The sequence below is a fragment of the Eptatretus burgeri genome, chromosome 17 (genome assembly GCF_056783735.1).
Source record: "Eptatretus burgeri isolate ZD-2024b chromosome 17, Ebu_testis_v1, whole genome shotgun sequence".
Lineage (NCBI taxonomy): Eukaryota > Metazoa > Chordata > Myxini > Myxiniformes > Myxinidae > Eptatretus > Eptatretus burgeri.
The window spans coordinates 3,511,094-3,534,994 of NC_140977.1; the positions used below are offsets into that span (position 1 = coordinate 3,511,094).

Below are 23,901 nucleotides of genomic sequence, written 5' to 3' on the forward strand. Positions count from 1 at the left end.
CTGATACTGTGCCCTGATGCCAGTACACTGGTACTCATTTTGCTGACTTTGGAAGGATGACAGGCTGAGTCAACCACACCTGGTGTTAATTCAAAGGCCAACGGGGCTCAAACTCAGGACCCTAAGATCTCAAGCCAGCCACCCTAACCACTAAGCAACACAAGGCTTACAACATCATACTGATTATGCAGGAGTATTCTGGCATTGATTTCCATGAGTAATATGTTCTGTTTCTAACCAAGCGTAAGCTGGAGCAGTTGGAGGCTTCTTCATACCAATTGGACCTTCGGCTTAATTACGGGTCGTGCCCTTTTTGGTATTGTTGGGCCCGACCCCACGTGCCACCGCAATGCATTGCCGAATGGCCTAACATCAGCTGATTCTTCCCCATCACTCCCTTTCCGTTTACTAAAAATTGACCGGTCACACAAGACTAACTCGAGCGGCCCTGCGTGTGCCACAGAGACGAAGAGGATCGGGTGTGTTCTGTGCAAACTGTCTTACGACCAAGACGTCACTCTGGAGGAAGAATGTCAATGGCGGCTATGTATGCAACGCATGCGGCCTGTACCAAAAACTCCACGCGGTGAGGAATAACTCGACATCTTGCCCTAAAAATGTTTATTTTACCTGTCATTTGGGTTGTTGAAGGAAGAGGAAACGTAATCTTCTTCTTCTTCTTTCGGCTGCTCCCGTTCGGGGTCGCCACAGCGGATCATCCTTATGATCCGCATCGTGATTTGGCACATGTTTTACGCCGGATGCCCTTCCTGACGCAACCCTGGTCGCCTCTTACGACACAGGGATATGGTACACCTATTTTAACCAGGGTATACACCGGCCCAGTATACTGGTACTCATTTCGCCGACCGAAGAGGAAACGTAATATAGACGTATTATTGAGACTTGTGGAATCCAGCAACCAAAAGAGATCTCCACCATTTTAGTCCGACGCAAGGGTGTGCAATGAAATGAAGAGATCGTGCTTGTGCTATATCCTTGTTCCAGCACTCCCACAAACTTAAGGCAGTTCTAACAATACAACGAACCCCAAGTAGCCAATTTGGTGAGTACCAGCACACAATGGCCTCCTATTTTCAAAAAAACAATAGCATGGGATTTTAACATCGTCATCTGAAGGAAGGCGTGCTTTATGAACCACCGCTTCGGAACGGGTATTCCTCGTTAAATCTGGACCCATAGGGAATCGATCGCACACATGACAGAATGAAAGGGTAGTAGGAAAGCTAGCAACTGAGCTTTCCTATTACCCTTGTGTTGCATTCTCGCACGAGCAGGACTTTGTACTATTACCAGATTCCCTGGACTGGTCGAGCCTAACACGGACAACTTTGCCCCGTTAAGGATCCTTTTCAACCCTACAGCCACTTTTGGGACCCGATGAACAATAACGCTTTCCGAAGAGGGGATCAGATCCATTTTGGCACAAACCAACCAACAAAATTTATCAGCTAATATTTTCAAAAAATATGAGACCAAGAAGACAGGGAACACATGTAATTGGAGAGTTTGTTAATTTGTGTGCAATCAAAAATTCCACCAAATTCCTGCATGAGGGATCTTGCGTATTCGCTTGGCGGTAAACGGCGCTCGAGGTTTTGAAATTCCGGGAAGTAGGCATTAAATATCGGAGTGGGGTGGTAAGGCAGTTAAAAAAAATGGTATCGAAAAACTAATGAAGAGCCGAGGAAGGGGAAGAAATTGGAGAAGGGAGAAGTGGAATGAACTGGATGAGGAGAGGAGTTGGGGGGGGGGGTGTTGGGGAAGGGGGTGGTGTTGTATCACTCACGATTGCACCATTTTGCACATGTTCGATGTAAATGGGCTCTGTTTACTAATTACGTGATGAAGGCACCAGCTTATCCTTACAGATCGGCAAAGAGATTTATAAGCGTATTAAAATGCTTCCTGAAGTGTAAACACTTCACCAAAGTGTACGGAGAATCGGTCCGTGTCTTGAGAAAGGGGGAAATCCAGGCCTTACAACAGACCCAATGGCCAATAAATTGACATGATTCACAAAAGTGTTTTCAACACAATTTCTCTTCGTATGTCTCACAGACACCCAGACCCCTGAACATCATCAAGCACAGTAATGGAGAGCAGATCATCCGGCGCCGCACGAGGAAACGAACCGATGGCCCGCTCAGAAAATGGCCGCCGGTACCATCCGCAACCAACACTTTGCCACCTCCATCATCTGCAGAAAATTCCTCGGAGGGAATGGTCATCGCCGAACCGGTAAAAGCAGAGTGGGTTGCGAGGCACATCAGGAACGGCAAAGAGGTCGAGTCCTCAGGGCATCCTCCTGGAAGTCCCATTGAAAAGTACCTGATACCAATGTCCAGCACTGGAGTACATATTACGCCACCTGGGAGCCCCATCGAGAAATACCAGCACCCCCCAGTTTGTGGGGCTCCCTTTGGCGCTGCGCTGGCAGTCGGGGTTAGCGCTGCGATGTTACCGAGTGCGCTCTATCCCGACGCCGAATGGCTCAGGATTTGGGCTGCCGCGGCAGAGTTTCGTGGATTTCCACCTCCTGCATTCACTCTACCACATTCATCCCTCATTTCACCAGCTTACGGCATGCCTTGGTCATACCCTTCCCCAGCCCTACCACCGCCATCTTGGCTATCAGAAGCACCCCTGGATTTGGTGGTTCACGGTCGATCGCAGACCTCTGGAGCTGGGGAAGCCGGTGAAACCGGTTCGGAAGCGAGAAAATCATCCGCTTTTGTACCGTTGAGATGTTCAGACAAAGCGACTCAGGATGAATCATCTGCACATTGTCCCCGTTGTGGGATCCTGTTCCTCGACACGACATTACATGCGCTACACATGAGTTGCCATGGTGAAGGAGCACCCTTCTGCTGTGCTGTCTGCTTACGCACGTGTATCGATAAGTATGACTTTGCGTCACACGTCCAAAAGGGTCATCAAAACGAGTCTGACCTTTCGGCTTGTGCCGACAATCGCCCAAGTTCAACAGCTCCCCTTCCTTTGTCACCTGCTACCTCAACTTCCCTCGATTGTTCCGCAACTGCAATAACAACCCCAACAGCCGTTATGTTGTGCACAAACGACAAACATTCAACTTCGCCTCCCTCACCTACACCACTTGTTCGTCATCCAACACCCGGCGCAGAGATATCGACCACAGGCACGATCACTCGGCCTTTGAACGGCAGCACAAGTTCCGGTGGGGTTTGACACAGACTTGGGACTTTATCAGTCACAGGCCTGGCTGGACCCAAGTTGTTTTGTTTTTCTTTTAGGTCTGAAATGGTAAAACAGCTGTCAGTTTGCCATGGAATATCCACATAAAGAAACTTTGGTTTACGATCTGTAAAAGTGCCTTTTTCGGTTAATTCCATTAGGCCTGACCTGCCAAGTCACCGCTTTACCTCGTTCTGAGTATCGAGCCTTACCGGTTGGTGCTATTTCTCTCCAGTGCTCTGATGGTTATGAAGAACACATTACACCACCAAGTTAAGTTGTTTTATTGTTTGGAAGCTTTCTTGTGCTCAGCAGTGAACATTTGTTTGCAAGAAGGTGGTTCTGGTGAAAGGTACACTCTCACTCGCCTTGCACAAACCTAGATATCGTTTGCATGCTCCCAATACTCATGAGCAGTTCTTCACCAAATTCTCTCACTCGTATGGGGACGATCCTCTCCGAGAAGGGCTTCCTTCCACTTTCTCTACTTTTGTAGGGGTGATCCCCGATACAAGGATGTTTCGCCATGGTCCACATTGCCAAGACCCGGTTTAACTGTTCACCAGCTTTACCCGGTTTCCCATGATAGGGTATCCTCAGCAGTTAGGCATTGTAGGAACCACCTGGTTTCCCCGTCTTCCTTCATTTCTCTTTTCTCTGGATCCATCTTGACCTCTGCCACCGAAGGTAGACAGAGGTTATGTTTTAACCCCTGTCTGTCTGTGAGCAGGATATCTCAAAGTTATGGACGGATTTGGCGGATGAGTTGGTTAGGTGACAAGAACAAGTGGGTTCGATTTTGGTTCAGATCCAACCCATCAGTGGGAGACAAAACGTAAACTGTTCAGCCTGGCGGAGGTATGCGCTCTACCGAGTGCCGTTCTCGTTTTGTCTTGTGTTCTTCCTTCAAGACTGCTGCCCATCCCCATCCATGCTCCCATACCCACCTCCCTGTACTCGTTGATCCTTCGTATACTGTTGTGTATCTGTACATCATTGTCCTTCTATCGTTGAGCTCAATGAGCATGGACCTTTGCAGAGAGGAAAAAAAAAAAAAAAAAAAAAAAGACGAGTTGGAAATCGATGATCACTTTCAGGAATTTTAACGCCATCCTTAGTTATAAATAAAATGTACACTTATCGTCTGCCTTGAGGAGGAATTCCTCAATGACCTCCGTCCAGAGGGACAAGTCATCTTTACGTCCAGTTGGGACACGATACGTTGCCACAGACAAAACTCGACTTTCACTTGAACCGCTCTCGTAGCTTACGACTGGCTGGTTTGATGAAGGCTGGTGAAAATGGCGGTACGATTAGGCCACAGAAGCCCTTTCCGCTTTACGATGGTACCACTCCGATCCTTACACCTTTCTTTGTCAATCATTTCAGGGAAGTGTTGGATTGAACAAACGTTCTTTCCTTCAGCTATCACACTCATATCATGACGTTCGGTTCACGTGAGATTTACACTTTCGGGCTTTTTGGCAAGTACAGTGCACATGATTGTTTACACTAGTACAGTGCACAGGTGTACACAAGTACAGTACACATACAGTGTACATGAGTGTTTTCACATGTACAGTACGCGTGAATGTGTACCTATTGCTTTTGTTCAGCGCAGGAGTTACGCTTGTATAAATTCATTCATTCTACATGCAGCCTCTGGGTGCTGGTTGCATCGTTGCTCGAAGCATGGCTGCGCCGCTAACGCATTGTCCCGTGTAGGTTAGAGCAGGAATTTGGAAATTTGTTCATGGTGCCGACGTCAGCTCGCCTACTCTTCATGAAGGACACCGTGGGATCTTTAACATCCACCAACTGATGCCGGAAGACGGGACGCCAGGTTTAACGTCCGTCCGAGCAGCGACGCACGCATTGACGAATCGTCCTGCCTGAGATACGCCGGGGTGACAAGTTATGCCTGGGTCGGGATTCAAACCCAGGAGCTGGATAGCTCAGAGGCCATCGTGCCAGCGCTTGTATGAATTAGGCGTTCAAACAGAAACTTGTAATATCAAGGAATTTTGTAACAAAACTTGCTAAACATCTGAACTTTAAGCTTTGGGAATCGAACGAGAAATCACGAATTGTGATCGCTATCAGAAGGAAACGGAAGCACAGACTTCACAGATTATGTTGAACAGGTAAAGGTGTTTGTTTCGCAACTTCTGCTGTTGCAGGTTTGGGTAGGAGCGGATGTTGCCACCTGCTGGCTCGATGGTGAGAGTGCCACGCCGTATTGTGGTTGCAAGTGTAATTCTTGAGAATAATCGATAACTGACCATAGTTTGGGACGGAAGAAGAGGGAGGAGAGGGAGCGACGTGCCGAAGGTGAAATTCTCGTCTTTGCAGGATTAAACACCCATTTCTCTCGTAAAACGCTTCCGTCGTCGAGATAAGAAAGTCCTCGGAAAGTTTCCAGTTAGAATCCCAATTCTGTTATTAAAGTTCCGGACAGGTGCATTCACAATAGCAGGAGATAAGAGCATGCTGGCAAACTCTAATCGCACCTGAACCATCAGTGCTTCCTGAGGCGTGTTTCAAGTCAATCTCGACTAACGATGGTTTCCCCCGTTGATAAATCGGTTTAGAAGTTTTGAATAACACGACAGTGGGATGGATGTCTGACAAATCCCATAAAGTGGTATTTCAAGGAGTTGTGCATTCAAGATGTGCCTTACATGATGTACAGAATTCTCAGAACGCCCTCCTCGGACGTCGGAGCAAACTACGGCTCGTACTGTGTAGTATTACCATGGCCCTATATATAACAATGTATATACTATTATGCCTGTGTAGGTAAGATGTATTTATTGATTGCACTTGTACGAGATAAGAGGATTCTGTAACAGGATTTAACATTTTGATACTTTTTATGTCGAGGATGGTACGGAGTGACAGATTCTGGCGATTTCGTGGTACGCAATGGGATCATATTACATGATGGCCGTAAAGCAGAGCACGCGGTACATTTCCCATATTCGTCTGCTCACAGACATATTTCGGTCCAAAACTGGACGGGAAATGGAGAAAGTTGTTTTTTTTGTTGTTTATGACGTCACGGCAAAAGGAAAAAAATTAGAAACTTCTGGTTTCTTCTTCTTGTTTCACATTTTTATAACAAATGTTGTCGTTCTATGATTATGTATCTTTGCTACGAGCGAAGCGCTGTTTTCCTGCTGCGCAGTTAAGGTTTACATCTTACAGGTTTTAAATGCCTTCAAGAGGAAACTGTATTTTACAAACAGCCAATGAAACTTAAATCTTGAGTTTGCTTTGTTTTTGTGTGAAGTGTCACCTGCTGCCAAGTGAACAAAAAGACACCTCCGTAACATGGCCACCAACACCCCCTGCCCCCCCCCCAAACCCAAAAAAGTACCCCACCACCCCTTCAACACACCTTACTCCAGGCAAGACTGGAGATGTGCAAACAGATCCTCACGTGTTAGACAAAGGACCTCCTTTCCAAGGAGCGGTGCATCGGCCATGCAGAGCACCCCACGACTCGTTTACCTTTCGCCTCAAGTCCTGAAGAAGGAAAATATGAGACAAATATTTATTCTCCTGCTGAGATTGCTCTCATTCAAAAACAAAACACTTTGATTTCGCTGAATCGTTCAATGTGCACGGTACAACGGCCTTTACAAAAACCTCGGTGGCACGGCAAGTCGGCCATGAAAGAAAAAAAATCAGTTTTATCGCCAGAAGAACTCCATCGGACGACCGAACGAGTCCAGGAACGGCCTGGACAAGAAACTACAGGCGGTTGAGCAGGTGCACGAGGACGTCTCGTAGGCGGGCACGCAGTCCCTCGTCGGTACAAATGATGTGAGTGGAATCGGCAGAAAGCTGGATGATGGAGTCCTCGGCCTGGAGGTGCAGTATGTGTCCATCACCAACACTCTCCACCTTCACATCCTTCACTCCTTGCTGAGCAGGACAAACGGATTACAGAAAAAAAAAAGTGAAGATACGATCAGGGGAATGAGAGGTCCATGGACATACAGATACGTTCATCATGTACTGGTTATCATACTTTTCCAACAATATGCCTCATTCATACTTTTAAACTATTAATGTTATGTTACTCGATTGCCTGGATACAGAAGTTTGGGAAAATGGAGACTTGACAAGGAGGTTCTTTAAATAAAGGATTCCCATGATCTAGGGTTCAGAGTAGGTCACTGGGTGCAAACTGAGTTTTGAGCTGCGGGTCGGGGTTCGATTTCTATCAACACATTACCACATTAAAATCAGCAGAACTGGTGTTTCACAGACAAGGCAGTTCACTGTGAAATACACCGTCCTTTCGGAGAGGGCATTAACTTGTCCGTCCCATCTGCTCGTACTTGGCTGATTGATGATAAAGTCCTCGTAGTACATTTCAAAAAAGGATTCGTCCACAGTGTCCCAATATCCCAGTCAAATTCCAAATCTGTGCTCTTGTCTACCAATGGGGAAGGCAATGGCAGACCTCCCAGTATATTCTCCGGCAGAAAACTGCCCCAGCGGCTCGAGGAGTCGGCTTCGAGATAATCGCAAAGACTCGCGAAGGACTTTGTACTCATGTGCAATGAAATCACTTGCAGGATATGGACAAAAAGAGACGTCAGGATACTTTTTAAACAAATTACAAAGCCTACTAGATATGTGCCACCACCTACGACTTACCCTTCGTCCGCGATTCAATAATGGAAAGAAAATTTGTCCCCATCTGCAATCTATCCATAAAACTCGACATCATGAAATCAGAGGAAAATTATTCAAGTTATAATCTTATTCTCCGTGTAAATGTGTAATTACAGAAAATTTTGAAGCGGAAAGGTGTTTTTTGTTTAATTAGGTCACAATCCGGAAAAAAAAAAACAAGTAGGTCAAGGGAACAAATCAAATATGAAGTGCACAACATCAGTGCAGGTACACTATTATCATGCAAGAACATCTTGGAGATTCCACATTGGCTAAATAAATAAATAAATAAATAAATAAATAAATAAATAAATAAATAACGCGGTTCTTATTTTTCTTTCCTTTCTGCCATTTCACCTTGTCCTTTAACTTGGAAAGGTGTGATGTCAATTAAGCGTAAATACACCTTGCTTTAGGCTGTCTGGTGAGCGCAAGTTCGTTGTGATCTGCCAAATCTTAGTTGAGTTATGGAGAAATATGTTAGTCTAATTGGGTCATGACCTTAAAAAACCTTTAAAAAAAAAAAAAAACCGCATACTTTTTATTCCCATTATTGATGCAAATATTCATTCCAAAAGTCCCAGCCAGATCCGAGATCCAGCTCAGAATTTGCTAGAAAATGGGAAAAAAAACCCTAAATCATGGTTTCGTACCCCGAGAGGTTTAAGACTTTGAACTTTAACCTGGCGGAGGAAAGTTATGATATAAATGAAGATTAAATGCCGCTTGCTCCAAGCCAAGGGTCAGCAACCTTTCAGAAGTGGGATGCCAATAGTTAGTTAACCTATTCACTCTTATTTAGGGATTTGCGTGCCATTGATACATTTTTATCATCAATGATAACCCTACTTACATTTTAGCAGCTTCATCTATACTAATAAAAGGCTACAGGCGGCGCCGTTTAGGATGCCATACAATGGTGTGTGTGTGTCTGTGTGTCTGTGTGTCTGTGTGTCTGTGTGTCTGTGTGTCTGTGTGTCTGTGTGTGTCTGTGTGTCTGTGTGTCTGTGTGTGTCTGTGTGTCTGTGTGTCTGTGTGTCTGTGTGTCTGTGTGTCTGTGTGTCTGTGTGTCTGTGTGTCTGTGTGTGTGTGTGTGTGTGTGTGTGTGTGTGTGTGTGTGTGTGCGCGCGCGCATCGTCGATTGGTATATACATATGTGGGTTTCAGAATGTGGAATAGAGTCCTCCCAGGGTGGGCTCAAAGTATCCACCTTCATCTCAGTAAAGGGGTCACGATTCATGGACCAAGTTGTGAAACTTTCTGTTTTCAAAGTTTTGTGCCGAGGTCTCTCTTCATGATCGTTACTGAGCCCAAGACGGCTTCCAACTGCAGTTCGTTTATCGTGATATTCCCAGGGATGGTTTTTAATATATCTGTGAGGTTCTTCGTCATCACTGGTACAACTTTGGCATTCTACAGCTTCCAGGATCTTTTCACTTCGTACTTGAGGTCTTGGTATTTGGTCATTTTCTTGATTTCTGGATGGTTAGTCCAAAATTGCCGGTATCAACATCTCACTTTGCAATGCCTTATTCTCTTTTTTTTTGCACCCAAGTGTGATATCTGGTCACAATGGTTTGTTTTTCATGTGCACGCCTGATGGGATCATTTGGTCATACGTTAGTGGAACTTCAATGTTTTCAGTGATTGCTTTGGGTTGTTTTCCCACAAATTTTCTGGAACTGGAATATCAAAGATTTTGTAGATGTGCCGGTGGATTACTTTACAAACTCTGTTGTGTCGTTGTGTGTACAGCTGTTCTGACATGTTTTTTTTTCTTCGTGTTTGGTCATTAAGCGTTACATATGTCAGAAAATGGCAACCCCACCTTTGCTAACCCCACTCTTTGCTAACCCCACCTCCACCCCACCTTTTTTTTTTTTTTTTTTTTTTTTTTTTTTTTGTATACCTTGGTCGAGGCTCGTATGAGAGCTAACACACAACTCACAGCAAGGAGGCATGAGACAAGAGGGGTGGGAGTGGAAGGGACAAAACATTGGGGAACAGACACAGGTGAACTGTGGAAGGGAGAGGGATGGGGATGGGACGGGGAACATGGCGAGGAGAAGATGGACATTACAGGGACTTTAAGGAAGGAAAGCAGGAGAATTGAAGGAAGTGGGCTTGGGTGGATTATCGGGGGTAGAAAAGATCGAGGATTTGGATGGGGGAAGATAAGAGGTGGTGGTGAACAGCTGTTTTGAAAGCCTGGAGGGAAGAATGGGAAAGAATAGAGTGAGGAAGTTTATTCCAAAGGCGGGAAAAAAGAGGAATGAAAGAGTGAAGATGAGCAGTGATTCGTGATTTTGGTAGTTTTACCAGAAGGGGTTGTTGGCGGACCTTGAGCGCCCTGTGGAAATGTGGTTGGGACAAATCGCAGAGAGAGCAGGGGGGCAAGGCTGGAGAGGAGTCGGTAGAAGACAGAAAGACCACCGACCAACCTGCGGTGATTGAGTGAGAGGCCCAAAGACTCAGCTTCATTGCGGGAGATGCCAATGATCTTAAAAGCCCTGGTTTCGACAGCGTGAAGTCGAGAAAGGTGGGAGGCAGGAGCACCAGCCCAGAGGGGAGAGCAGTACTCCATCAGGCTACGGACAAAAGCTTTGTAAGTAGTCAGGAGCTCAAGAGGGCCGAGGAAGGACTTTGCACGACGGAGGATTCCCAGTCGGCGACTGGCTTTTGAGGCGAGGTTGGAAATGTGACTTTCCCAGGAAAGGTCATGGCAGATAGTGAGACCCAGAAGCTTGAAAGAAAAGACTTCTTCCAGAGGATTGTTGAGAAAGTGGATGGGGGGGTTTTGTAAACGGTCCTTTCGAAGAGACATAGTGAGAGTGTGAGATTTGTGTGGATTGAATTTGTGTGGACACCTGTCTTTTTTTTTCCTCCTCTCCCCCACCCTTTTCTCTCATTTTGTCCCCTCATAAAATGCAGCACTCTCCTCCCACACCTCTGTTGCTCTCCCCTGTCCCTGTCTCTGTCTCTCTCCTCCCCCCCCCACAGTGAATAGCAATATTTGGTGAGGTGTCGCTCCCCCTACCTCCACCCTAACTCCCCCTTCTTCATCGTCTCCACCTCCCCTTCCCCATCTCACCCTACACCTGCCTCCTCTCTCTCTTTCTCCCCCTCCCCCACTTTATCGACCCATCACCGAAGCGCCGAGTTGTATTTGCTAGTTAATAAATAAATTAAATGGCACCTCTTACTGTTTAGTGTGATCCTTGTCCTTGCTTTCTCTTGCTGAGTTCTCCAATATCAGGCTCGTAGTTTGATACTTTAAGCAGCGCACAAGCCTCTGAGTTGTTAACAGACTCCGGGAGGGACACAGAAGTGACTTCATCTGTAAAAATATCTGTTCACAGAAGTATGTAGATCCAAATGTTAAAAGCAGTGAGAAAGCCACTTTCTTCAGTCAAATTTCACAGACAAGGATTTCCAACAGGTCAGGATAGTGACCCCGTGATCTCACTCGGTAGCCTCAAGTGTGCGCCGCAGATCCCCAAACTTCGAGGCCAATAAGCCTGAGCATTGCACTCATCCAGTGAAACACCGTCAAATCCATGTCGCTGTCATCAAAGTTGTCTCGTTCAATTATAAAGGAAAAACATCGGGACAAAACGTTGGCAGTCTTGAAATCTGACAGAAAATTCTGACGCGAGTTCTTGAGTGTCCATTCCAACCTCAGCTACATTGACGGTGCGATGCGTCGATCGTTGTTTAAGTTGAAGGAAGTTCCGCAAGAAATGCCTTCCACGTTTCAAAAAAGATCCATAACAGTTTGGCCTGCACTCTGCAGACAGAGGTTGAGTTTGTTTAAATGCGCGGTGATGTCAGTTGGAAACATTAGTTTCACGAGCCATTTTTCATCAATCAGTTTGGGGTAGTTTTGACCATTTTCTGACAAAAAGTTTCTGATTGCATCTAGAGTCCACAAAGCATGCCAAAACCTTCCCACGGCTTAGCCAAGGAACATTGCTGTGAAGCGGAATGTCCTTGCATGCATTGTACATTTCCTCAAGCAGAGCGTGAAACTGCCTGTGCGTCAAGGCAGATCGAGCAACAAGAAAATTCATCATCTTCACCACTGTAGTCATCACGTTACTAATCTCTTGGCACAAAGATTTTCGTGATGAATAATACAATGAAAATTTACCGTCGGGCGGCCAATTTGATCCTCGACGATCTTTACAAATCCCTTCTGTTTTCCGACCACTGCAGGGGCACCGCGTCTGTTACAGAAAATGTTTTTCTCTGTCAATTCCTCAAAATGATGAACAAACATCTTCGCTACATCTTCCCCTGTCGGTGTGCCATGCGTGGCTTTAAGACAGCATTGCTCTTCTCGAACTCTGTCTGAGTCACAGTATCTCACAACGGCTGCTAACCGCGGTACGTCATTTGTATCCACACTCATCAAGCGTGACGCAAAATACCACTGCATCTTTTTTTACACCGCCGTCTGTTGTTTGTTAACGTTTTCTGCCATTTTGATTATGCGTCTCTCCATTGATCCGGCAGACACAGGCAGGTGTTTAATTCTGGAGATCATTGTGTCTTTATTGGGAAAACCATTCAACAAAACATCGGAACAACTGAAAAAAAAAGCCTCTTTGATATATTCCCCGTCTGTAAATGGCTTTCCATGTTTTGCACCACATTGTGTGGTTTTGCAACTTCCCTCTGTGACTTGATTTTTACTGACGCAGACGTTAGTAAAGACACTGCTTTGCTTTCTGTACGTCGCTATGGTCCGTTTGATTGACTCAGCCTTGTCCGCCTGATCCTTGAAGCGTTTCCAATGCTTTGTCTGAAAATGTCGTTGGATACGCGATGTGTGGCAAACAACGCTCTCTCAACATAGAGTACAAACAGCGTGGTCTTTATGTTGGACAAATCAGTCTTTGTCTCTCCAAGAGGGTTGAAATGAGTGCACATCGAACTTTGCTTTTTTTAGGAACCGCCATTTTGTCCAACAAACAACACACGTGATCAGTTGCACTCATCGTGAGATTTCCTGTGACTCAACAATGGCTGTCATTATATTCCATTGTAGAGATTGACAGAGCAGTCAAGCGGAGTTAATCGAGTTTTGTTTTTTGTTTTCCAACTTAATTTCTTCACCGTTAAGAGTTTTATTGTGCGTGCCACTCACGGCACATGTGCCGTACGTTGCTGACCCTTGCTCTGGGGCCTCGGCCATCGAATGAGGGCCATTTTGTACCGATCGGACAAATTTAGTCGGGTTTTGGTGAAAAATGTTAAAACGTCTATTATCAAGTCATGACCTTAATTAGGTCAAGGTCAAAAATTAGTTCAACCCCAAATACTTCATATTCCCATTATTATTGATGCAAAATTTCATTCCGAAAGTCCCAGCCAGCTCCGAGATGCAACTTGGAAATTGATACAGTTTGGAAATTTGTAGTGTTGAGTGCGTGGGAATAAAAAAGTAATAATCTTTACAATTATTCATGCACCGGTGTGCGTTTGTTTGTGTTTGTTTGTCGCGCTCCTCCTCGTGTTCTAGGCCGACTGCATCCAGACTTGCTGTGTAGGATCAGCACGACCCCATTTAGTGTATTGGGGTGTTTTTATCTTTTTTTCCGGTGGTCTTAGGGGGGGGGTGGGTTGACGCAAATTCTCGATGTAAATGTGTATTGTGTAGCGTCGCCTCCAGGTGGGAGAGGGTATTACAAGTCTCCACCGTTTACAGGACAGTGAGGTGTTTGGAATTACACGTTTTAATAAGGATAAGAACATAACCCCCCCCCCAACCCCCGACCATTCACACAAGATATGGGTGCTTTGAGTAATAACGATTTTATGAATGGTGGTTTTGTACTCCTGGGGGGGGGGGTCTGGTGTTGCCTGGTGTTGGCTTAATGGTTCGGGTGGTGGGCTTGGGATCCTAGGATCCTGAGTTCAAATCCCACTCGGCTGTTGAATTAATACCAGGTGGGGTTGACTCTGCCTGTCATCCTTCCGAGGTCGGCAAAATGAGTGCCTGCATGCTGTGATCCTGTGTTGGAGTGGTGACCCGCCCAGGATAGTACCCAATAGTCAAGGAGACTGCTTAAGCAGCACCAACGCTCTGCACAGAGGATGGTCCCAATGGATGGATAGATGGATGGATTAGAAGGTGGGAGTGGGGGGGGTCTAAAACTCTGTGGTGTCATTAAAAATTGGGGGTGCCAATTGTAGAAAGAAACCCTACAACAGCAATCAGCCTCCCCCTATGCTATAGGGGGAGGCCTAGCAATAATAAATGGAGAAAGCGACATTACATGGGATAGTACTGGGAAACTGGCATCATGAGCCAAGGTACGAGTCATCGATTCATGATTATAAATAAATAAACATGAAACACCCACCATGAACTTGTGAATCATTTGGTTAGTAATTATGGCATTAAAAATGGAAGGGGAATGCAGTTAATTCAGTTATCAATTCACCATATGGTGACTGCCATTACCATTTTGAACACATCTATCACCGTTACTTAAAGTAATGGAGGAAAACAACAAACCTGTTCAGATACAAACCCAGGATGTGATGGGATTTTTTTATTTTTTTTTAACAGAGCAAGACGCACACCTTTATTATTTAGTAGCAAAGGTATTCAGCATTGCCGGGCAACGCCGGATCCTTCATCCCACCGCTTCCCCTCCCTTCTCACAGGCATTCCCCTGCCACCTATCACCTGACCTCCCCCCTCCCCCTACCTCTTCCCACAAATGTACCCGGTGTTGCCTGGGATCTAACATACATCTATTGCACTGCCACAGTTAAGCACATATTTAGAGACAAACGTTTTATTTATCAAGTTACAAAATATTGAACAGAAACATCAACAAAATTGAACATAATATTATTGTCATGCTTTTGGGGAGACGATATTGAATGTTATTCCATCAAGGGACAGAACATGAATGCGGATTAAAATGTTTGCATGGTGTAGATATGGAGAAGTTAGCGAAGGTGGTAATCAATGTATCGACTGTGTTTGTACTCTTTGAGGTTTTTGAAGAATGATCGATTCACGCATTTGAGAGGTCACGTGACTCCTTTGCCGATCTACGTCTGAAGTTATTTGACGATCAGAGTTCACAATCTCACAAATTATGTAGGTATGGAAAGTTGAAATCCCCCCAAAAAATTGGGCTTTTTATAAAGCATTATATGTATATGTACTAGCAAATACAACCCATCGCTTCGCTGACAGGTATACTAAGGTGGGGGGGGGGAGAGGAGGGAGGGGAGGGAGAGAGAGTAAGAGAGGGGAGAGAGAGAGAGGAAGAGAGGGTAGGGAGGGGAGAGGATGGAGGGAAGGGAGGGGAGAATATGGAAGGAAAGGAGAGGAGAGGGAGGAGGGAAGGAAGAGCGAGGAAGGGGGAGGGAGGTGGGGAGAATGACGCCTCACCAAACGTTGCGATACACAGCGGGAGGGAGGGAGGGGCGCGAAGAGAGAGAGAGAGAGAGAGAGAGAGAGAGAGAGAGAGAGAGAGAGAGAGAGAGAGAGAGAGAGAGAGAGAGAGAGAGAGAGAGAGAGAGAGAGAGAGAGAGAGAGAGAGAGAGAGAGAGAGAGAGAGAGAGAGAGAGAGAGAGAGAGAGAGAGAGAGAGAGAGAGAGAGAGTGAGAGAGAAAAAAAAAAAAAAAAAAAAAAAAAGTTAGAAAGGTGAGGAGTGGAGGTGGTATTAGCAAAGAGAATGATATGTTATGCTTAAAGACTGAAATAAAAAACACACACACACACACACAATGTCAGAACAGCTGTACACACAATGACACAACACAGCTTGTAATGTAATCCGCTGGCACATATGCAAAAAAACTTTGATGTTCAAGTTCCAGAAAATTTGTGGGAAAATGAACCAAAAGAAATCACTGAAAACATGAACGTACCAAAAGCTCACGTACGACCTTATGATCCCATTCAGCGTGAACATCAAAAACAAAGCAATACAACCAGATGTCATACTTCGGTACAAAAAAAAAAAAAAGAGAGAAGGTGGTATTGCTAGGTGAGGTATTAATACTGGTGATTTTGGACTAAACGATGCAGAAATCAAGAAAATGATCAAATATCAAGACCTCAAGCATGAAGTGAGAAAATCCTGGAAGCTGAAGAATGCCAAATTTGTTCTAGTGAAAGCTGGAGCTACGGGAATGATGACGAAAAACCTCCCAGAGATATTCAAAACCATCCCTGGGAATATCATTACAAACAAACTCCAGTTGGAAGCTGTCTGTGGCTCAGTAACGATCCTGAAGAGAGCCCTCGGTACAAAACTTTGCGAACAGAAAACTTCACATCTTGATCCGTGAATCGTGACCCCCTTACTGAAATGAAGGTGGATACTTTGAGCCCACCCTTGGAGGACTCAATTCCACATTCTGAAACCCACATATGTAGATTCCAATCAACAAGACACACACACACACACACACACACACACACACACACACACACACACACACACACACACACGGATACTTTGAGACCTGATCGGTCTCTGTTTCACCTCCTGAAACCCACCCACATGTGGAGATGGCAGGCAACAACAGCAACTTGCGCGCGTGCGCACACACACACACACACACACACACACACACACACACACACACACACACACACACACACACACACACACACACACACACACACACACACACACACACACACACACACACACACACACACACACACGAGTGTCGATCTAAATAGTCCAGCTGAACCACACCTTGCTGGCTAAAAAGATTGATCGAAAACATTTTACAAAAGACACACCTCGATGTGTACGATTGGCCAAAAATACTCGGCCATACGAGCGAAGTCTCTGCGTTGTGAAAATTGCACGTTTAAAGTTGAGTGGTTTCATGGTAATTGGGGAAAAAAATAGATAAATAATGTAATTTATAAAATAACAGTCACGCCTGTCCGTCCCCAAATCTAAACTAAACGTTCGACTCCATTTCATCACATACCCGCCTTTTCTCACCCGTGTAACCGTCTTCCGGAGTCCATTGTCCCAAGCTCTTCCCTGCAGGATTTTGTCTGCTGTCCATCACCATCGCAAGGTCCCTCCCATTTCCACGACTGAGCATTACTACACCCACGACACCGCCACCTTGTGGTCTCTCCCATTATCCCTACTGAGCATCACCACACCTGCTTCGACCCTGTTTTCACCCTCCACCTGCAGATGTTTGCCTTTTGCTAGGGTGAATCAGATTTGTCCCTTCGCACCCCGTTGCCCCATGTTGTGTCGATCAACTGCACAGTCATGTTCTGCTCTTCCATGAACATCGACACCTTTACTTTTTTTTTTAAAACACACGCACGCACGCACGTTAGCTATGATAAATTATGTTGTTGTTGTGACCCGTGTCAAGTCAAATCGGGATGTAGAAATCATATCATTCCACACCAAGTGACAAAAAGATTTTTGGAAGAGGATTTGTACCGAGGGGATGGAAATCTTCGAGGAGGGAACTTTACGATACATCCACTCACAAGATTATTTAAATATATATGTATATATATACTACTACACACATATATATATATATATACTACTAGCGGGGTGTGCTTACACATTGTGCAAGCAAACGAAATGTGTTTCCCTATTGTTTCGGGTCGCTCACCTGCATTTGTTTTTCCATTTATTTATATTTTCATTGATGGATGTTGTCCGACGATTCTGCGATTTTTTTTCCCCCCGGCGTATCAGCTTCGACGTCCATCGGCACGCTAAATTTCAGCTTTCTCCGTCACCCGGAAGGCACCGATCTTTAACATTAATCAGTCATTCAGTGGTTTCGAAAGAGCTTTTCATATTAGATTATATACATTGGAATTATATAAATGAACAGGAAAACAAACAGAGTTATATGTGGGGGAAATTACGAGCTCAGACCGGGAATCGCAGCCACGTCCTCCGGTCGTGCCGCATCAGTGCCCTGCCATATTGGACACCAACCGGCTGAGCACGCGATTCTCCCACATCAGGAAATGCCGCTCTCTTTCCCCGGCCGCTTCCCAGTCTCGGCTCGTCATTTTCCCCACATATACCTGCGCAATGAAATCTTTTTTTTCTAATCGTATATACTTGCATTATCGAGAACAAAGAAAAAGAAAAAAAAAAAAAAAAAGAGCTGCTATTTCTTCAACCGATGAGTATTTCATTTGTGGAATGATTTGAACATCCCTCTTTCTTTATGTATTTGTACTACTAAAGACGTACATGCCCAGCACCTCTGAGTACAATGCAGCCGACCAGGTATAACGAGTCACAGTCTACTAAAGGTCTGTCTGTCTGTTTGTCTCTCTCTCAAACTTTCAACCAATCGTGTGGCTGGCAAGACGCATCTCAGCACAACAACCAGATTTCAAACAAAAATAACAACGTGACCGGAAGACCCAGTCGATGGCATTTAAACCTTTTCCCAAAACGATTTTCAAACCCAGTGACTCGCTCGGTGCAAAGTACGAGTCCAAACCGGGTATTGAAGAAATTGGATAATGTCCGCACCTTTTCCAGGCTCTGCAGCAGCCGATCGATCGAAACGCTTCCCCAGAGCAGGGGTTGAGGCATTCTGGCTAAGACCTCTCCTCGCTTCCGTTTCTTTGCGGATGACGCAGGGGTCTTGGGTAGGGGCTAGTGAAAAGAGATTGAACTTTGTTAGGAATAAAATAGTTATTAAAATCATGATATTTAGGTATCAAGTAAAGGAGAAAGTTTGAGGTATGACACAGGTATCACAACATACAAGGTAAAGGGGGAGGGGGGTGAGGGGTAGTATTTGTGTTACTGTTGCTGTTTCGATCACGATTTCTGTGAAGTCGGTGATGTCATGTTAGGGAAGAGAAAAGAGTGAAATAATCTGCTGTTTTGATGAAGTAATGAAGAATATGGAAGAGCGATGTGGGAATCCCCTTTTCCATTTATGAGGGCAAAAGAGGAGGAGAGGGGGGGGAGGAGGGAGGTAGGACAGAGAGTTTGGGTTGGGAGGAGAGGGGAGCAAAGATAGGGGCAGACTTGGGAGGGGGAGGTTGAGGCCTTTCGGTTTATGAATTGTGGTGATGGGGGTTGAAGAGTTGAAGGCTTGGAGTGGGAGGGCCGAGGTTGTGGACTCGGGGTTGGGAGGGCCGAGGCTGAGGACTTGAGGAGTTGAAGTCACATTTTACATTGCGCGGATGTTCCGCAGGTCCCTGCTCGTCAGTAATGATGAAAGATGTCACAAAAGCAGATTTCTACCTGCAGGACGTGTTTGTTGTCACGTGTCGATAGTGAAGCCATTACGGTTGCTACGGAGATTCCCGGTTTCACCTCCGATGGAATCAAGGATTCGGCAACCTGCGGGTATCGGTAGGGTTGTGGGGTCGAGGATCGTTACTGCTCTTTCTACCAAATTATTTATAAACACTCGAGTGCCCTGTTCTTCATTGCACGGCCCGTGAGCAACTGGTGGCCTAAAGTGCGGCCCCTGACGTACGGCTGATACACAATTGTGAAAACATCCCGTCACAATCCACCATGAATACTAACAACTTGACCCAATGGATTCAAATGAGTGTTACAATGTGAAGCATAAAAGTAACATCACTACATCAAGATATGGTTGCAGCATACAAACAATTGTGCTTGTAGCCCAGTTAACCACAACAAAGAAGAGTATGTGGAGGTGGGGCCTAATAGCAGCCATTAGGTAGTCGTGCAGGTGGTGGCGGCTCTCACACTAATGTCTTATCGGCAAAAGTGACCCGCCTCTAAAAAAAAACAATGGAGATCGCTGCTCTAGGGGCTAGCTTCTTTTCTGCAGGCAGCAATAATGTTACTGAGGTTTACTGTGCCAAGAGATTCACAAACACCCCCAAAAAAATGTTCCCAAGCTTGCTTGCAAAGGTCCACCTCTGGGCTGAGCTCCACACGTTCATAGCGCCTCCGCACGGGCAGGGCGAGGGCCTCAGCACGGCGCATCGTGCATGGGGGTGGTTGTCGCTCGAGCTGCAGGTCCGAGCGATGGGGGTGCGCAGCAGGGGGAGCAGTGTACTGCTCCGGGCATATCACATGGACGGGCTGCAAGGAAAAGCATTAACGAAAAGGTACACGCGAGACCACATGAGAAGATTTTGACGCCCACCAGTCTCGCTGGCCTGTGCGCGTATCAAGTACGTACCTGTATGTCCTTTAAAAGCTTGGAAACCTGCGGGAAGTTCAGTCCCGTGTCTATAGGACAATGAACAGCTTTCATTGCAAGGGGCTGAAATGGTGCCAATGCGTCCAGATGGTTAAAGCCCGGTTCTGCGGGAGCACGAAGGTAGGTGTGAGATGACACATTCATGCTCGAGTATAAAGAGCAGAGCAACACGTTTCGTTTATGGCTCAAGGACCATCGCCAATGAGAACGAGGAGGAGGAGGAAGCTTTAGACGTACATCCTGTAACTTCCATCAGTGCTAACTTGGTTTCTGTAAAAAAAAAAAAACTAGAGAGAGAGAGAGAGAGAGAGAAGGATCGATCGTATTTTCACTGAAGATGTGCAGGATAGAGGGTTCGGCAAGTCGGCTAAACGAGATGACTGCAAAGGCAGCCCAGGCATGAGGGATGCAACTTGCCTGTAAAGATGACTGTATTGAGGCTCGAGCGACCCCATAGTTCCATGAAATGAACGGCATCTCCACATCGGAGGGACGGGTGTCCTGCAAACACCACGCACGGCTGTCGAAATTCCGTGCTGAAATCCCCGTGGATGCTGGCGAAGTGTTTGAGTCTGTTGGAATGCAGGAGCTGTGGTACGCGTACACACACACACACACACACACACACACACACACACACACACACACACACACACACACACACACACACACACACACACACACACGACCTGCAGAGTTAATGGAACACACAAGGCATCATGGCCATACCTTTGATTATTCACAAATACTGAAACTACTCGAATATTTTTGCCTTCCCATTGGAGCAGTGCTGGGATTGGCAATTTCACCACAGTATGGGTACACTATGGTAAACCACGCTTCACAAGGCACCAGGGAATATCTCGATTCCTGACACATCTCACATTCTTACCCTGCCACTCTGAAAGGATCGTCACAAACCGAATCCACCTATCTATTTTCATCGTCAGCCACTGACAGAGGTTCAGTCTGTAAGCCTCGCCGTAAGCCATGACCTTTCCTGAGCCAACCCCATAGCATACCTCCGTTGATCCGAGTCTTTCCTTGGGAAATCAGAACTACTCACAGTCTCCAAGGCCTTTTGTCCAGAGCCCAATGGAGTACTTCTTTCCCCTACGCGCTGGTGCCACAGCATCACCTCTGTCTCTCCGAGATTCTGTGGAATCTCAACCTCCTCTCGACGACATTAACGGTGTCTCTCGTGTACTACCGTTCCCTCTTCACACAATCTTCCGTCAGTTGACCCTTTACACTCTTCCATTCCGCTCTTTCAGGATCCTCAAAAACCGTCGAAAAACACGAGTATTGTATTTTCTGGTGTATAAACCACTTTTTTATTTTTATTTTTTTTAATCGACAAAAGCAAGATGCAAGTCGGGGATGCGGTTAATTCACGGGTTTAGAAAAGAGAAAAAAAAATCAATCTTAAAAAAAAAGATCAATGCTGAATTTCAATTATATTCCAAATGAACACTTTCTTGTTTCGTATTTTTTTTTTTAGCAGTGGGAACTGCTCTTTGGCTCAAGTCCTCCATTTAAATTTTGAAAATCGGTTCAGATTCAGAGTTTGTATGGAATTTTAATAACCGCGTGCGGAAACCCACCTCAAATATGCTTGCGCGCAATCTGACGATCAACATTACTGATCACGAGAAGGACCGATTCACCGTCATGCTCACCTGCACCGCAGACGGTGGCAAGCGTCCCGCGCATGTCGTGTTCAAGCGGAACACAATACCCAAAGACAAGTTTCCAGCCGGTGTCATTGTTCGTGCGCAGCAGAAGGGGTGTGTAGAGGAGGGACGAGTCCAGGAATGGGTGCGCACAGTTTGGAGTAGTAGGTCGGATAGCGGTCTCTCCCGACGACGGAGCATGCTGGTCCTGGATGAGTTCAGTTGTCAAGACCGAGGAAACCAAAGCGCTGCTCCATCGGACGAACACCGATCTCGTCGTCATCCCTCGCGGCATGAAATCGCTCCTGCAGCCCCTTGATGTGTCCATCAAGTCGCTCAAGGACGGGCTACGTCGCTGCTGGTCCAACTGGATAACAAGTGGGGAGAAGATTCACACCGAGAGCGGGAGGATGAGAGAGGTTGGCCTTCCGATGATCTGCAGCTGGATTGCCAAGGTGTGCGAGGAAGTACCGTCGGACATCATCAAGCGAGAATTTCTGAAATGCTGCATCTCCAAAAAAGATGGACGGCACAGAAGACGACATCATTTAGGAGGAGGAGGAGGCTGCAAATGATGGTGACAGCGACATGGACTTGCTCCACCTTGATTCGGAGGAGGAGTTACGTGCTCTCACCGACGAGGAAAGCGTTGACGAGGTTTTCATTGGGTTCAGCTGAAAAGCTTCATCAAACTCAAACGGCCCTTTTTTTAGTGCCGCAAATCCACAAGAAATATGTACAGTACCGGTATGAATCCCTTTTCTTCCTTTTTCAAGGAACAACAACAACAACAACAACAACAACAAAAAAAACTTATTGGTATCCTCTCCTCTCTTCTTGAAAATGAGAATAAGACCGTTAGATGAAATTAAGCACGCATGGGAGTAAGCATGTTGATACCTCCGTCACTTCGTTTGTTCAAAGTTAATGTACAAACGTATTTCGATGTAGATCAGACAATAAAATGATCAGTATATCAGTTTATTTTGAGGGTGAAAAACATGGGTGCGGTTAATCCACCGGAAAATACGGTAAACCAAGCGCAGATAATGTTTGGCCAGGCACGGAACATCTGAGCCGTCCTGCGAGTAAAGGCTAAATTTGCGCTCTTACCTCTGCATGGATGAAAGGAGGTTCTGGCAGGTAAGCCTTGGACTGTTTGGAACGGCAGAGCCTGAAAAACAAAAGCAAAGTCCAAGAATCTTCCTCATGAATAAACTTCAAGGTTCTTTAAGCGCAATTCCAAGACGTATTTTACACCCGAGTGAAAAAGCATCAACACAAGTCGTCATCCAAAATAATTTACGTTCTACTTGACGTCGCGGAAGAGACGCTGTGCATAAATAAACAAATAATTATTCAACAATACGTCGGAACCTTCATCCAGATACCAATAACATCGATGGCTCGTTGACAAAAAAAACAAAAAAACCATTGATCTCTGTGTACGTCATACAAGTCTCCGCACGTGGAAACACAGACTCCGGTGTGACTGCAATGTTGGACACGAACAACACAATGTACAAGAACTAAGAAACTGGGATGGAGAATGGACCTGTCTGTCTGTCTGAGCAAAGCGGTGAGAGAGCAGGTACAAATTGGGACAGACAGCGTCCTTTTATTTATATAGATTGTCTAAATACGAATAGAAGAGCTATGTGAAGCTCGAGACACAACCGCCTGTGTTCATACAGCAAGTAGAGCACGCCGAACCGTGCAGTTTGGCAGTTTGTGAGCCGTGGAGCTGGCATGTCACCTCGTCGAGAAGGTGATCTGTTCATTCTTCGGGATGAAAACTCGTGCGTCTGAGTTCCAGAGAGGGGGAGGAAACGCCGGTACAGAGCGGAATGGGATCGGTTCGACGGACAACGGTCAAGCCAAAAGATGGGGCAATTTGTGAAGGTGCGACGCCTTTTGTTCGTCTCTGAAAAGTCTGGGCAAGAAGAACCAGATCGCACGAAATGCAGACTTCCCAAACCAGGTCGGATTCACCTGAACGAACCAGCGATTTCACACTCTACTTACACTCGGCAACAACCTTTACTCGTCACTTAGCCAAAGGTTGTGCAAAATCGAAGTTGCAAAATGTAATGGTTTTAATGAT

The 23,901-nt window shown here is 45.8% G+C and overlaps 2 protein-coding genes across 4 annotated transcripts in view; one reads left to right on the top strand and one right to left on the bottom strand.

Annotated features, from left to right (window-relative positions):
- Positions 1 to 6,506, top strand: part of LOC147009127 (uncharacterized) — a 63,241-nt gene extending 56,735 nt beyond the window's left edge. For both annotated transcript variants that reach the window (XM_085862762.1, XM_085862761.1), the window contains exons 5-6: positions 464 to 586; positions 2,083 to 6,506. In XM_085862762.1, the coding sequence (XP_085718888.1) occupies positions 464 to 586; positions 2,083 to 3,231 (1,272 nt within the window). In that variant the 3' untranslated portion in view covers positions 3,232 to 6,506. The remainder of the gene's footprint in view (positions 1 to 463; positions 587 to 2,082) is intronic.
- A 273-nt stretch (positions 6,507 to 6,779) lies between these two features.
- INTS9 (integrator complex subunit 9) overlaps positions 6,780 to 23,901 on the bottom strand; it is a 30,194-nt gene continuing 13,072 nt past the window's right edge. For both annotated transcript variants that reach the window (XM_085862770.1, XM_085862771.1), the window contains 7 exons: positions 22,911 to 22,971; positions 20,542 to 20,713; positions 20,104 to 20,228; positions 19,836 to 20,003; positions 19,182 to 19,280; positions 18,456 to 18,581; positions 6,780 to 7,167 (listed from right to left, as the gene is read on the bottom strand). In XM_085862770.1, coding sequence (XP_085718896.1) covers positions 6,994 to 7,167; positions 18,456 to 18,581; positions 19,182 to 19,280; positions 19,836 to 20,003; positions 20,104 to 20,228; positions 20,542 to 20,713; positions 22,911 to 22,971 — 925 coding nt within the window. In that variant the 3' untranslated portion in view covers positions 6,780 to 6,993. The remainder of the gene's footprint in view (positions 7,168 to 18,455; positions 18,582 to 19,181; positions 19,281 to 19,835; positions 20,004 to 20,103; positions 20,229 to 20,541; positions 20,714 to 22,910; positions 22,972 to 23,901) is intronic.